Consider the following 16387-nt stretch of genomic DNA (forward strand, 5'->3'; position numbering starts at 1 on the left):
CTGATGTCGGTTGTTGCGAAATGCTTGCTGCAAATTCGCCATTTTAGTCCTTTTTCCACCGGTGTGTGAATGTCATATCCAGCAGAGAGTAACCAAAGTTTATATAGTTCCTCGTTCTTCACAGGGAAGCGGTGGACACTTTCTTTTGTCCATTTCTTCTGTATGTTTCCACAAGTTCTAAAACGCACATTTCAACCATGCTGATGTCCTTTCGTGCAGACTGACGTGAAGACAAGTGGCCGTAGCACTGCTCTCTAGTGGAGTGTCATTACGCATATGAAACAATAGTCCGCAGAATTGAATAAATTACGGCAGTTTGGTGCGACATTTTTTTTGGGCTGCAGGGGATTTTTGTACATTGAGCTGCGTTTTCAATTTATTTGACTGTGTTAGATCTGTGAATATCACTTTTTATTAGCATGCTAATTGGGCACATTGACTTGCATTAGCATAGCCACTCTGGAGCCCTGAAAAATAATAAAAGACTAACAAACGCTACGTAATATTTTGAAATCTACTCCACTGACTAATTAACCCCCCCCCCAACTCGATGATTAAGCCTGATGTCAAAAAATCCGGAGTTCCCCCTTAAATACACAAGCTTGACGCTAACTTAACGGGAGCTATTTTTTCACCGGAGACTTGGCTAGCTCTGGCAGTGTTTAACGCAAGCTGCAACGAACGGCAGTAACTTTGTCATACCGCAAAATATGAAAACGATTGAAACCATTACTCACCAAATTCAATATGCTGGCAAATGCATTCATCTGAAAAAATTGGGAGTGAGACCTCCCCTCGTCCAGCGACTGTGAATTTGTGCTTAGGACAAGATCATCTGTCGCAATTAGCGATCTTTGACGCCCCCCCCCCCCGCATTCAAACTTGTTTCTCTCTCAGCGGCTGTGATTTTAACCTCAGTGAAGTTGCTCTCCTAGTTAAACCTTGCCTATCATTCGTCTTTGTAAGTTTTTAGTAGCTTTGTGTATTGAATTTGAAAGGAAAATGTGTGTTTTGTTTTTGGCGAACGTTTTCATGAAGCTAAACTGTTGAATCTACTCACACGTGGAAAAATACGATTGTACAACGTTTTAAATGTATTCATTTGGTATATTTCAGTTACCACGATTTGAGAGCTCAATAAATGGAAGAAAAGTACGGCTTGTGTTTGGAGGGTTTGTTTTTGGGTTTGCTGGAATAGCGTCACTGACACACGCAGCATCAAACAGGGGAAGGGGTAAGCGCTTCCGCGCCAAGCCACTTCTGGCTGCATTTTTGACACATGAAAAATAACGAATGACGGAAAATTTTAGTGGTTTTGTAACCGCGACGTTTACATAGCATGATAAACCGTGAAGGTAACCGGCACATGCCTACACCCGACCCCCCCCCCCCCCCCCAAAAAAAATTCTCGGATCTACACGATTCACATAGGTCATCCTTTTTTACTTCAAAACGGCGAATTTCGCCGAAACGTGAGAGATTTTCATGCCTGATAGATAGATAGACGCAATGACATGTATGTTTGCCACTTTCCCACTAAAATAACTGCGAACCGGCTTTCTAGTCACTCGGGATCGTCGCCGTTTTGTACAATGCGAAAAGGAGTATAACAAAGCTTTTTTTTTTTTTTTTTCTCCATAATTAGATAAGTCGGCGAGCCAGATGCGGCCGTCAAAAGAGCCAGATATGGCTCGCGAGCCATAGGTTCCTGACCCCTGATTTAGACGATTGTTTCAGATTATTTATTTGAACGGTACAAATTGAAAAGACAGCTATTATTTTGTTCAAGCATTCAATTATTCGCCAATACAGAAGAGGCATTTTTTAAATCAGTATTTAAGCCAGTGCCCCCCCCGTTAAATTAGGAATAACAAAGCCTGTTAGGTAACCTCTGAGAATTTACAACTACTACAACACCCAACACTAGAACGAAACAGTACAGTGCAGTAAGCGCGCCTCTTTGGTGCCTTTGCTGACCTTTCTGAGGGCATGCCATCCGTGTTGCTACTGTGTCTCCTCTGCATGGCACGGCGCTCCTTAACACATGAAACTGACCTGAGGATACAAGCAAACATGTTCACGTTAACATATCTTTTGAACATCTAGCAACATTACATTTAACGAATATTAATATAAATGTTTACCTTAGCGTGGTCCATGAATGGCACTTAGCTGAATTTCATTGTTATTTAGCACCGGGCTTGATTGCTAAGAGAGTGGCAAAAATGCTAGGCCGCTGCCGTTATTTTTAGGTAATAACCTCCGTTCAACGTCATGTTCATCACTTACCGACCAATAGCATTACGTTTGCACCGCTTCCGGGTTTAGTTGCGTGAATAAACACTGTCAATAGACATCACATATTTATTACTAGATGCAGAAAATCTGAGATGGCGGCGTTGAAAACCAGCAGCCATCATAAAGCAGAGCACGCTACTGCGGGCTTCAAAGCAGTGAATGTAAATTGAGTGATTTCCTCCACTAAAACTCGACAATGTCTCAACGAATTTTCTAACGGTTTGGTTTATAACAAAAAAATATATATCACCGTGGCTATGATTCAGCGTTAACAGCCGGCTCATAACGCATTTCGCATATGTATTGTTCTTAAGAATTTTTATGTTATGAAACCCACAGAATATGAAACTCAGTTTAAAACAAAGTAGCATTTTCTCTTTACACATAAATAGTGCACGCGCACACACGTACACGTATACACATACATACTAGTCATGTACAAGATCTACAAAATCTACATTCAAAAGACTAAAACACGCAGCTTCTTCTGTTACCAAAACTGAAAAAAAGAAAAGAAAAAAGAATGCTTAAATTAAAAATATTTCGGGAGGTTTTTTTCCCCAAATAAATCTGGCGTTCCCACTAAAAAGCGATTTTTCTTTCGTCATGGCGTTGTTGCCTATCGACCAATTGCATTTCACGTTCAAGTGAACGTCGCTTCCGGGTAGAGTAGTCAATAAAGATGTTGTTTTGATTCCGCCAGTGGATATACGTACAGTACACGACAGCTTCATATTTCGTCAAATATAGCCAAGTATTCGCTCTTACCTGGGTTTAATCTTTTTGCAATTTGTTTCCCAGAAGTGTTATTTTCCAGGAATGGTATGGGTCCTAATGACCTAGCCAATTTTTGTTAGCGCTTCTCACGCAAATAAGCTATCAGGCTAACAGCAGCAACGAGTAAATGTTGAGTATCGCCGTTGTCGCATTGTTTATGGTACTTAATCACGTATAATGGGTTCATTGTAGATTAGGCAGCTCGCGGTTTCATTGTAAAACTTTCGCCGTTATGTGTGTCATTTCGGGAGCTAACTAGGAGCACACGCGCGTACTCATCGAAGCGTACGCAATTCCACGACAGGAGTAAATTGAATGTTTCTTTGAGAAAATCATGCCATGATGGTGCTCCGGCGGCTCCTGAGGAAGCGCTGGGTGCTGGGTGTCGTCTTTGGACTGTCGCTCATCTACTTCCTCACCAGCACGCTGAAACATGTGAGCTTCAAATTTACAGCCAAGTGTACAAATAAATAATCTAAGATAGGAGTTTGCATATGGGCACAACCTACCTCAAGAAAGTGCAATTTGTCCACTCTGTATGCAGGAAGAGCGCACTATAGGGGACCGCGCCCTCCTGGAGGTGAGGGACTCCGAGCATCGCATCCCGTGGAAGGTGCGCTTCAACCTGGGCAACAGCAGCCGGCAGATGGGCAGATGTCGGAACTCCATCCAGGGCAAGACGCTGCTCACGGACGAGCTGGGTGAGTGACGGGTTCTCTTTAGTGCAAAAAGGGAGTTGTCTGGATCATAGCTGCCTTCCGGTCCACTGGGTACTCCCAGTTCCCTACTTCCTGTCCACTGCTCAGGGAATACCTTATAGCAGTGGTCCCCGACCTTTTTGCACCATGGACCGGTGTAATGTGGGCTTTTTTTCATGGACCGGCATTGTGTGGCAGAAAACTACAGAAAAAATAAAGTAACACAACGGAGCTAAAAAACAATATTAGGTGCAGGGAAATGTAACTCACTAAAGGCTGAACACCTTTTTTAACAGCGGCCGCTCCTAAAACTTGACCGCAAATATACTTGGTCGCTGGCATCATGAATTCTTCTCCAATCGTGAAAGTTTTCTTGGCTTTAGCACTACGGTTCGCCACGAGGTATGATGCTCTCAGAGTATTCTCTTGTTGCCTCGTTTGCCAGCTTTTAGCCACATATTATGCAAAATGGACTCTTTTTGTAGGCTCCTTTGTAGGCTCAGCAGGTGGCCTTTTCCCTGTGAAAAAGCTCTCCAAAGACGTAGCTGCCTGCAGCACACAGCTAACAGCCGTTAACGGTACTGTTTACATTGACTGATGCTGGGCGGCTATAGGTGTACAAACACCCCAGTAATGGCGGTCATTCACTAGATAGCGACGTAGACAAATCTTTACTCGGATTGTTCAGATGAGTAGACAGGCATATTCATTTGTCAAGAGGCACAGGCCAGATAGAGGTCAATAACAAATGATTTATTATTTCTCTGCAGCACGGCAGCAAATGTGCCACGGACCGGTACCAGTCCCCGGCCCAATGGGTGGGGATCACTCCCTTATGGCACTGGTGTCAAACTAATTCTATATAAGTTCAAGTGGGTGCAGATTTTCGTTTCAACCAATGAAGGGGTCACCTTTTCACCAATCTCACCTCGTAGCTTCAACTGTCATCAGTTGATTGCAGTCAAGTGCTGCTTGTTTTTCAGCATAAAATTAATTGGATAAACTGTTTGCACTCTATTGGTTGGAACGAAATCCTGGACCATCTTGGCCCTTTGTGTAAATGGTTTGAAACCCCTGTCCTATGGTGTTAAAATTCCTGTGTTTGGAAAAAATTACAATCGTCAGCATGTTTACAATTTGTAACGACATAATAACCTAAATATTCTTGTTATGTGCATCTGACTTGTGGGAAAATAATGAGATTGCGACACTGTCATAAATTGTAGTATTTCGAGCTTGTCATAAGTAGAGGGGTGTGCCATCTAATGCACATCGCAATTCGATTCGATTACGATTCAGGGTGCTAAGATTCGATCGTTAAACGATGATCATGGTATTCTTTAAGGATGCAACAATACTGAACCGTTCGATACACCCTTTTCAATTCAGTTTGCAAAAACATTCGATCCAAATGAAAAGCTCCCAAAATGTATTTTCCGAATTTATTATTGTCGACTCTCTTGCTAAAATGTCCGGAGCAGCTTTGCCTTGAAAAAACAAACTCTGCCGCTAGCAGCCCCCCTCATCCACTCCTCCCCCAAACTGCATAAAGGTGGGAGCTGTGGCGCACGGGGATCATTGCTCCTGAGGAAAGACAGAAACTTAAAGGGTATTAAAACACGAAGGGGCTGTGAGTTATCAATAGAACCGTTATGTGGCAAGATAACAAATATTAATAAAGTTAACAAAAAAATAAATCACATTCATGAGCAATTATCGAAAATCGATCGAAAATTATGAACATTTCCGAAAGTATTCCAGAAACAGCCGAATGGGGCGGAGACGTCATAACAAGGAAACAAAAGGTCAAGGCAGGTGCCATCGTTGTTTATCGACGAGAGAGTTGCGTCTGTGTTTTATCAAAAAAATCGCTAAAATGGTTCAAACCTGTCATGCTATGTGGTGTACAAATAGCCATTTGTCGCAATGTAGTACCCATGAGTTCCCGAACGCGAGAAAAAGAGCTGGACTATGCAGACAATGAGTAAAGTTCGTCAGTGCTAAGATGGCTAATTTTGCAGAGCCAGCCTCCGGCACGGTTTTGTGTGGTGCGCATTTTACACCTGAAAGCTATACGAACAACGGACAACTGAAATCAGGTTTTGCTAAGAAATTGCTGCTGAAAGCAGATGCGGTGCCCACCTACACGCGCAGCCACCTAAATGTCCCGAGATGTCAAGAAAGAGGACGATGACTGGCTCTGATGAGACCACTACACCACCTCAGGCAAAGCAAAGGAGGGAAATGGCCAGATTGAGTACTCTTTTATAATAAAAAACATATCACGCATTGGATATAGGACTGGACATACAGTGCCTTGCAAAAGTATTCGCCCCCCTTGAATCTTGCAATCTTTCGCCACATTTCAGGCTTCAAACATAAAGATATGAAATTTAATTTTTTTGTCAAGAATCAACAACAAGTGGGACACAATCGTGAAGTGGAACAACATTTATTGGATAATTTAAACTTTTTTACCAAATAAAAAACTGAAAAGTGGGGCGTGCAATATTATTCGGCCCCCTTGCGTTAATACTTTGTAGCGCCACCTTTTGCTCCAATTACAGCTGCAAGTCGCTTGGGGTATGTTTCTATCAGTTTTGCACATCGAGAGACTGACATTCTTGCCCATTCTTCCTTGCAAAACAGCTCGAGCTCAGTGAGGTTGGATGGAGAGTGTTTGTGAACAGCAGTCTTCAGCTCTTTCCACAGATTCTCGATTGGATTCAGGTCTGGACTTTGACTTGGCCATTCTAACACCTGGACACGTTTATTTTTGAATCATTCCATTGTAGATTTGGCTTTATGTTTTGGATCATTGTCCTGTTGGACAGATAAATCTCCGTCCCAGTCTCAGGTCTTGTGCAGATACCAACAGGTTTTCTTCCAGAATGTTCCTGTATTTGGCTGCATCCATCTTCCCGTCAATTTTAACCATCTTCCCTGTCCCTGCTGAAGAAAAGCAGGCCCAAACCATGATGCTGCCACCACCATGTTTGACAGTGGGGTTGGTGTGTTCAGGGTGATGAGCTGTGTTGCTTTTACGCCAAACATATCGTTTTGCATTGTGGCCAAAAAGTTCAACTTTGGTTTCATCTGACCAGAGCACCTTCTTCCACATGTTTGGTGTGTCTCCCAGGTGGCTTGTGGCAAACTTTAAACGAGACTTTTTATGGATATCTTTGAGAAATGGCTTTCTTCTTGCCACTCTTCCATAAAGGCCAGATTTGTGCAGTGTACGACTGATTGTTGTCCTATGGACAGACTCTCCCACCTCAGCTGTAGATCTCTGCAGTTCATCCAGAGTGATCATGGGCCTCTCGGCTGCATCTCTGATCAGTTTTCTCCTTGTTTGAGAAGAAAGTTTGGAAGGACGGCCGGGTCTTGGTAGATTTGCAGTGGTCTGATGCTCCTTCCATTTCAATATGATGGCTTGCACAGTGCTCCTTGAGATGTTTAAAGCTTGGGAAATCTTTTGTATCCAAATCCGGCTTTAAACTTATCCACAACAGTATCTCGGACCTGCCTGGTGTGTTCCTTGGTTTTCATAATGCTCACTGCACTTTAAACAGAACCCTGAGACTATCACAGAGCAGGTGCATTTATACGGAGACTTGATTACACACAAGTGGATTCTATTTATCATCATCGGTCATTTAGGACAACATTGGCTCATTCAGAGATCCTCACTGAACTTCTGGAGTGAGTTGGCTGCACTGAAAGTAAAGGGGCCGAATAATATTGCACGCCCCACTTTTCAGTTTTTTATTTGTTAAAAAAGTTTAAATTATCCAATAAATGTTGTTCCACTTCACAATTGTGTCCCACTTGTTGTTGATTCTTGACAAAAAAATTAAATTTCATATCTTTATGTTTGAAGCCTGAAATGTGGCGAAAGGTTGCAAGATTCAAGGGGGCCGAATACTTTTGCAAGGCACTGTATGTATAAATTATCGCTCGTAAAATATATAGAACAAATCCTCTAATCCCATTCATATTTGTGTCGGTTGGCAGAGCAAAAACCGATGCGTTCACGGTGTATCAGCTTCACAAAAAGAAATGCAAAACAAACCATTCGGTGTTTCCCACATGATCTGTTGTTGCTGGTGTTTAATCAGTGTAGTTGCTCCCCTCAATGATCCTTTTATTAGGCTGCATTGGCTTTCGTTTGGGCTCAAATTGATAACCCAAAACACCAAAGAAAGGTTCATCACTCTCCTCGTCACCACTAGAGGAATGTTCGTTACGTCGGATTCGTCGCTGCAACTAGAAACAAATTTGTCCGCCATCATCGCCGCCATTCAGTACTAAGCACTGAGCCGGTTGTTTCCTTGTAGTGACGTCACGCACACAATATGCTAGATTTCCGGGATCTCGGGGGCGGGTCGTTTTAGCGTGCCAATCGATCCAAATTTCTATCATTTTCTTGGTGTTGCGATGTGTGTAATTACACGAAGTGGCATGATATGAATCCAAAAGGCATGCGTTTATGGATAAATGATGGAATATTAGCATTCCCCAGGTGTTGTCATACCCTTTAAGGAGGCAGCTTGCCGGCTTCAATATCGTACAGATCCGTTGTTTGGCAGCATTTTGGGTGCGCTTATATGGTATCCTCACTCGTACATGTTCAACAAAGATTGTCTTTCCGGATACGTACAACAAAGTCCGCCAATATATTATTGTCGACTTGGCTGCGACGAATAACCCTGCTTTGACAACAGACAGGTTAAGACCGTGGGTGACAGAGAGCTAACTCGCAGTTACATGATGAACTATGAGTGACAAATTAAGAACGCTGTACTTCAAACTCGTCCTGTTTATGAAAGTCGATTGTCAAATGTTGGTGTTGTGCAGTGATGAGCAGATGTGACTTCTGTGGCGTTTGTTAACTTTTTTTAATGCCTCAAAACAGTCGCGCGCACACACTGATATCATCAAATAGCAACCTAGATGTGCTACGTTAAATCCCATGCTATTGGCTGCGTGAGCCCTGAGTGATCATGGGACGCGTGGTCCATACAGTGGGGAGAACAAGTATTTGATACACTGCCAATGGGTTTTCCCATATCAAATACTTGTTCTCCCCACTGTATACTACATTGATGAATTCAAAACCGCCATGACTGAATGGAAGTTAAGCAGAATAAATCAATCCATACCTATAGACCCTACTCACCAATGTCACAAAATGACGTGTCGCTGTATCCGGCCACCATATTGTCCGTCATTGTTTAGCCCTATTCTCAATGGTTTCAATTAGTCGTGCAATTTATAGAGCAATTCATGGAAGCCCCGGTGTTATCTGACGCTGTAAATTCATTGGATGCGTTGCATAAAAGGCGTTATGTGGAAAAGCTTCAGTTTATCCATTCGCCAGATCCATATTTGATGCCTAAATCGATGTTTTTTTGACCCGCTGTCTTCGCCGTCTCTGCCTGACATCTGCTACCCTGATATCTACAACTATCTTGTCCACAGAAACTCAGCCTATTCTCAAGAAACTTTGAAAACTTTAAGAGCAGCACTCTAAGCAACATTACCCCGTGTGACCCTTTACTTCCAATTTTCTAAAATGGCGACAATCAATTAAAAAAAAAAAAAAAAAAAAGTTGACTGCGACGCGTCAAGGATAGATGCATATTGGACTATTTCTTCAATAAAATACACAACAGTGTCTGCCTCATTTGCAAAGAGACAGTCGCGGAAGATACGCAACGAGAAATTAAAGCAACTTGAAGCTAATTTAATTTCACAGCAGCAGTATTTCGCAAGAGCCCGAGGGTCGAAAGAGAACGCCACAAAGGCAAGATTGTTGAAATTATGAATTAAAAATAATAATAATAAAGCAAATGTGACACACAGAAGGGCTTGCTAAAATTTCTTTAAATGTATTGTTCTACGTAAAACAGCCCAGGTAGCCGCCCACATTTTTACCACACCAAATCTGGCCCCCTTTGCAAAAAGTTTGGACACCCCTGTTTTACCAATGATCCGTAGACAAGGCCAGCTTCTTTCACTTGTTACCAGCTAAATATTATTCAAAAAATAAAGATGGTGGAAGAAATAAGCATCTTGAATTTGAAGCGGTATGTTGTCGGCGATTATCCTAGCAATGATCTTAATTGTGGTTGTCAGGCCAAAACCCTCAAAATATATATTAAATGCATCTTACCAGATATAAAATGACTACTACATAATCTGTGGTAATCGTTTGCAGCCCAGTTTTCTCGTCGAGTTGCAGCAGTCCATCTCGCTCTCCTCTCCGGGTCTCTCGGAATACGGTAGAACTTCAAGTCTCTCCGTCGATCTTCTGTTATTGCAACCGACCGCCACACACGCCTTCGCCATTTTGATTATTAATGTTAACGAGCAGAAAAACACGCCATAATAGGAGGAATTTACGTAGCGGTAATGCATCAACACGACGAGTTGACGGACAATATGGCGCGGGGGCGTGGTTGTGACGTCATGTGAGTACGGTCTATAGACTATAGATAATGCTGCAAATATTGTTAATTCAGTACGTAACACAGATGGACTTTAAAATATCCTAATGATAACCTTTGTTTTTGTTTTTGTTTTTTTTACCAGAAGGGGCAAAAGCATTAGCTGTTTAAAAGGCAGTACGCATTTCTCTCATCAATACAATAAAATTTGAACTGGTGGAATGAATTCCACATTTTCTGGAAACAAACAAAGTGTCTTTAGAAATCAGACTTATTGTAACCAATATACTTTGTTTTCACAGATTTCGGTACTATTTTGCATGTTTGTAGTGTTACCGCATGGTTTTACATGTTCTGCTTCTGGAGTAACTTCTGTACACCACCAAACGACGCACAAATGGACATGGAAATTTAGCGAATTTGCTAACTAGCATAAAACTCGTCACTAACTTGTAACATCTCTAAAACCACAACAATTAAGGCTAAACAGTACAATAGGGTTCATGTACTCACCTCTTATAGACGCACACAGGTCTTAGCTACATACTAGGGACATTTTCCAATTAACATGACTTGAACCTACAGCTGGACAACTGAAAGGCAAAGAGCAACACATTTTCTCTTCCCCTTTCGCTCTAAAAATTAACTTGCGTACAGAAGAGGATCCAAAGCGTGACCGCCGGGTCCCTGCCTGTCTCATACATTAAATTTATTTTCGAGTCTTTTGAACAGGAGTAAATCTCGCTCAGTAACTTCAGCTGCAGCCATTCTAACCTTTTGCGTCCCTTAAGGTGTCCGGGGGGCAGACGTGTCTTGAATTTTGTTCTGCTAGCAGCAGCTGTCATTAAGTTATTAGGGAAAATCATCGTTTTTGAACATTTGTGAATCTTAATCGAATCGTCACGTGTCGAATCTTGATGAATCTAATCATCGATTTATTTGCACACCGCTAGTCATATGTCGAGACAAATGATGTGTCAAATTTTGCATTGGATGTCGAAAGGATCGTATGTTGATGTGTGTGTAACTTATTTAATATAGTGTAGATCCGCCTTTTGCCGCAATAAAGCCTCAATTCTCCGAGGTGTTTATACATACAACTTGTGAATTGTTTCCAAAGGACTTTTAAGCCATTCTTCAGTTAAAATACCCTCTAACGCTTTTCGATACGATGGCGCAGGAAATCGGCATCTTAATTGAATCTCGAAAACTGTCAAGGTACCACTGTACCTTTAAATGTCATTGGAGTATTGGGACAAATAGCAATAAGAGGCTGGAAAAGTTTATTGTAAATTACAAATTATTTTTCTTTTTTAAAGAAAGAAAATCTGATTTTAGGATGATAAAATTGTTGCAGGAAAAAGATGTTGCTAAATGCTCACCTAACAGCTGGGTGAACAACAACTGTTGTTGTCATGGCAACCCAAATCAAACTTAAATCTATTTAAATTGAATGTGAAAATGCTAAAATGCGTGTCTCCTCATGAAGGTTATGTGTGCGAGCGCAAAGACTTGCTGGTGAACAGCTGCTGCAACGTCAACGCTCCGCGAACGAGGCAGCACGTCTGCAAAAGCTGCCTGGCCAGTGGCTGCTGCAGCGTTTATGAGTACTGCGTGTCCTGTTGCCTCCGGCCAGATAAGGTAACCTCTTCACACACATTTCTGTTTGGAGACATATTCTACTCGATTTGAATGTGAAATTACGGTCTATAAAAATTACAATTCAGCGGAATAAAGTCACGTTTGAAGAAGTTGTCATCAGGGTTTATTCTCCAAAATAGTAATGTTACAGGAATACAACTTATTTTTTTTCGGAATTTTTTTTATTCTTGTTCACATTAAAAATTACAATCTTTCAATAAAGATGTGTTTTTCAAGAAAAAGGATGCACTCTTCGACTATGTTAACACTTAAAGTGGGGCAAATAAGTATTTAGTCAACCACTAATTGAGCAAGTTCTCCCACTTGAAAATATTACAGAGGCCTGCAATTGTCAACATGGGTAATCCTCAACCATGAGAGACAGAATGTGGAAAAAAAAAACAGAAAATCACATTGTTTGATTTTTTAAAAGAATTTATTTGCAAATCATGGTGGAAAATAAGTATTTGGTCAGTACCAAAAGTTCATCTCAATACTTTGTTATGTAGCCTTTGTTGGCAATAGCGGAGGCCAACATTTTCTGTAACTCTTCACAAGCTTTTCACACACTGTTGCTGGTATTTTGGTATATTATTACAGAAAACGTCTGTCTTTTTTTTCCCTCACAGCATTTGAAAGTTAAAGTTGTATAATGTTACACTCTTATGTCGGTGAAATTTAAAAAAAAAAAAAAAAAAAAAGGAAAAACCAGTTCAATTCAGTCAATCAGTTAACATAAATGTGTAGAACGTGAAAAGTAACTAACCTTTTCTGAGTAACTAATTACTCTTGCAATTAGGTAACTGAGTTACTAACTCACTTTTTGGGACAAGTAATTTGTAACTGCAACTAATTACTTTTTTAACGCAAGCTTAACAACACTGGTCTTAGATCCCTCCTCCAGCAAGCCGAGCCTATGTTTGCACCATCAATATGCTTGAACATAAAACCATGATGACCCTTGTGTGAAATCAACATCAGCAGTCTGGAAATATATGGCTATCAGTATTTAATCATGTAAAGAAACTGGGAAAAATGAAATTGTTTTTTTATAGTGGGTGGGTCACACTCATATGAGAATGAAGTCATTATTTTGACAAAGTCGTAATCTTGGACGACTAAATGACTTTCCATGTTTTGTATGCAGGTCTATATTTTTGGGACTTAAAAAAATTGTATGTTAAAAGACGCGTTTGGATTTTTATCCTCTCATTTTAGCAAGCTCTCCTGGAACGCTTTCTGAACCGTGCTGCCGAAGGCTTCCAGAACCTGTTCACTGCTGTGGAGGATGTCTTTGAGCTGTGCTTGGCCAAGTGTCGCACCTCCTCCCAAGTAAAAGCCTCTTTGTTGTTTGGGTCCACAACCTTCCTTTTTTAAACAAAACAAACATTTTCAAAATGCAAATGAATGTCTGATTTTGTCATACATATATTCAATAAGTATGCCAAATTAAAACAGTTCATTTAAAGATGCACTTATAATAATACATTTTATTTATATCATTAGGAGGCTTGTTTAAAAATATTTGTCTTATTCTCCAACAGATTTTATCATCTTTTTAGGAAAATCCAAGAAAAATATTATTTGTGTAAATGGTTGGGTAGCAATGCACAGCAGAGAAGCGAAATATGGCAATATTTTTGCTTATTTGGCCGACAGCCAGGACAAGCAAGTATTCTTAAAATATGGTGAAAGACCTTGCAGAATGGCTATTAAAAGTATTTTTTTTTTTTTTTTTTGGTGGCGTCTCTTCAGTGCGCCGCACAACCCAAACCGTTTGACCAACCATCACCGTTGAAATATGAAGATGACCGGAATTTTCACGCGATGCAGGGAATTTTTCAAATGACCCCCCAAAATTTTCCGTTTGCCCGTAAACGCAGGTTATATGGGGGGGGGGAGAATCTAAATGTATTTAGTACCACAATTTTTGACCAAATCGCATAATTTACACTTCAAAAATTTCAGGACAGTTAGGGGTATAAAGGTTGTTCACAAAAATTTCCAAAACACAGTTCCCCCAAAATTCACCAAAAACTTGCCCATTTATTTCTGATGGGATGCCATTGACCGCCATGTACGTCCAAATGTTCAATTAATTTTCAATGGCAGAAATCCATGTGTGGTTGTGATTTTTTTTTTTTTACCAGAAACTTATTGTTACAGCCCATTGACATTCAACTGGCACCCAAGTAAGTCGTTGCCATTGGCAGCATGCAACAGGACGTGTCCTCGAAATGTCCCCAAATTAACCGGACATGACCTGATGTCAATCGAACGTGTTCCCGAAATGTCCCTAAATCAACAGGAAGTGACCTGATATCAACAGGACGTGTCCCCGAATCAAACAGTAGTGACCTGATAGATTTAGATCTACCACAGCGAAGCACTATCATAATTTCTCCATAAATTGCCGTTTCAAGTTTGTTCTAAGCTATTTTGTTCCTCACTGCTTGTGTCTGTCGAGATAAACGCATTGACAATATAAAAAAAAAAATTGCTGGACATAAAAGTGCAAGTGTATTGTTAAAAAAAATGAATAGTATAATACATTGAAATTTTGAGTTGAAAGATGAATATTTTATTCTCATGAAAAGTAGTAGTCATTAAGAACTTAAAAGTAGCAAAAACAAGAACTATTTAACAATGAGCAAGGTTAACAGAGAAAACTGTGTCATTGCAGAGCGTTCAGCACGAGAACACCTACCGAAACCCTCAAGCCAAGTACTGCTACGGAGAGAGTCCGCCGGAACTCTTTCCCATCTGAACTGTTGCCACCCAGTGGAACCACGACGGCTTCCTTTTTACCATGAAAGCAGATGAACTGCCAATTTGTGATTTACACCTCATAAGTGCATCCACGCTGATTCCATCCAGTCATCCGTGATGATCTGCGGCAGCTACCGTTTGTCCAGGATCACGCAGATATCATAATTCTGGTACTTCCTCCAAAAATGTGGCAGGCAGATTTCTGATTCATTTTTGTTAATACCCAGAAATGGGTATCAATTAATATTGATAGGACAAAATGAAGGCAATACTATTTACACCATAATAAGACATTTTTGGGGTAAAGCACAGTTGTGCAATTGAGGGGGAAAAACATTGAAGGATTAAGAGATCAATTGCTCTTTTTTTTGTGAGCTATGTTTTTTTAAATCTGTTCGGGATAGGAGGATGGAAAACGTACAATTGAGAGGCATTTTTTGTTGAAGAAAATGAAGAAATTAACATTGTGACAAAAATGATAGGCCATTGTGATGATCCGCAGTACCATCAAAAGATTTGGCCAAAGATAAGACTTCATTCTCAAGACATTAATGTTGTTATCACTCATTCATTAACAATTTATTAATTTTCACTTTTAATGCGAACTCACAAACAAAAATGCCCCACCAGATAAATATAAGCAAATCCACCACTAAGGTGATGCAATATTTTTATATCGGTCCCTCCTTGATGAAGGTCTACCTCCTCTTGAGGGCCATCACTTATGAAGCAAAATATATTTCAGTATACAGGGAGTCCTCCAGTTACAAACGACATACATTCCGACATTGGCGAGGTGACCCGAATTTCCCGTTAAAGTCACAATTACGTCAAAATATTACGTATAAAAAAAGTAAAATACTGTTACGAATTGGGTCGCATGCATTCTTCAGGTTGCAATGTTGATGTGTGGCTATTGTGTTTTAAATGCTGTCACTAAACGCAGCGCTTGACTGGAGTGTGAGTGAGGGAGGGAGAGAGGGGTGGAAGACTGTTCGTTTTTGTAGGCTACGGCTTAACAGTAGTCGTGTTCCCTGCTGTCTCTTGCAAATAAAGTATTGAAAATGAACAAAGCTAGTGTTGTCCTTGTAAATGCTACAATACATTCAAATAAAAAAAAGGTGCTGTACTTGGCATTACTGCTATGAGGTGGATGAAGAAGAATGGGAGGAGGGGCTAAATGGCAGATGAGGCACAGGCTTCCTCGGTCGAGGGCATCGTAACCGGAGGATATCGGAAAATATCGCGCAACACATAAATATATTCCCATGTATGAGTTTTGGCTTATATGTTCGAATCGATTGCAAAACATGGAAAGGGGCAATCGTGCATATTTTGCAATCGGCACCCTTTATCGTGACATATTTAAAATGTATTACAATATCATACAATGCATTGCAAGTAATACATTGGTAAATAACTTTTCCTTTCATAAGGGATCCTACGAGTTGTTTCCCAGCGTTAAGTGTATCAATGCATGTTAATGAAATGACTTGAATAAAAGTGGCTGATGAAAACATTCATGGCTCAAAGCATTGAAAAGTCTGGGAATTCAACTTTGTTGAAAATTGACCACACCAAAATGGCAGAATTCTTGTTTCTTTTTGGGCATGGCTTCATGAAATGTTTTTGTGACATGTGGTTTTGTTTGTTTTATTCTTGGGTCATGTCAACCAAATACAATACTGTACTGTCAAGACAAAAATGATAAATAATGATAATATAATGGAAATGTAGCCCAGTCAATACACACAC

General features: G+C 40.5%; 2 protein-coding genes across 8 annotated transcripts in view; one reads left to right on the plus strand and one right to left on the minus strand.

The window, feature by feature from the left end:
- LOC130911332 (RING finger and transmembrane domain-containing protein 2-like) overlaps positions 1–2652 on the minus strand; it is a 96882-nt gene extending 94230 nt beyond the window's left edge. For 3 of the 7 annotated variants that reach the window (XR_009062012.1, XR_009062013.1, XM_057829214.1), the window contains exons 1-2: positions 2145–2652; positions 1978–2055 (exon numbers count right to left, since the gene is read on the minus strand). Coding sequence is in view for 5 of the 7 variants with exons in the window: in XM_057829214.1 (XP_057685197.1) it covers positions 1978–2024 (47 nt within the window). In the remaining 2 variants the exon portion in view is untranslated. The remainder of the gene's footprint in view (positions 1–1977; positions 2056–2144) is intronic. The other 4 variants (XM_057829216.1, XM_057829215.1, XM_057829217.1 and 1 more) reach the window with 2 other exon arrangements.
- Positions 2653–2937: 285 nt separating this feature from the next.
- Positions 2938–16149, plus strand: LOC130911333 (SREBP regulating gene protein). Its single transcript, XM_057829218.1, has 5 exons — positions 2938–3510; positions 3620–3776; positions 11712–11863; positions 13082–13195; positions 14547–16149. The coding sequence occupies exons 1-5, from the start codon at positions 3415–3417 to the stop codon at positions 14628–14630; spliced, it is 603 nt and encodes a 200-aa protein (XP_057685201.1). The 5' UTR covers positions 2938–3414; the 3' UTR covers positions 14631–16149.
- The last annotated feature ends 238 nt before the right edge of the window (positions 16150–16387 follow it).

This window comes from Corythoichthys intestinalis, unplaced genomic scaffold (genome assembly GCF_030265065.1).
Source record: "Corythoichthys intestinalis isolate RoL2023-P3 unplaced genomic scaffold, ASM3026506v1 HiC_scaffold_28, whole genome shotgun sequence".
Lineage (NCBI taxonomy): Eukaryota > Metazoa > Chordata > Actinopteri > Syngnathiformes > Syngnathidae > Corythoichthys > Corythoichthys intestinalis.

Coding starts and splice junctions, on each gene's coding strand:
- LOC130911333 (XM_057829218.1), top strand. CDS start 3,415: ATGATGGTGCTCCGGCGGCTCCTGAGGAAGCGCTGGGTGCTGGGTGTC. Junction 3,511..3,619: donor TCACCAGCACGCTGAAACAT/GTGAGCTTCAAA, acceptor CTCTGTATGCAG/GAAGAGCGCACTATAGGGGA. Junction 3,777..11,711: donor GCTGCTCACGGACGAGCTGG/GTGAGTGACGGG, acceptor CTCCTCATGAAG/GTTATGTGTGCGAGCGCAAA.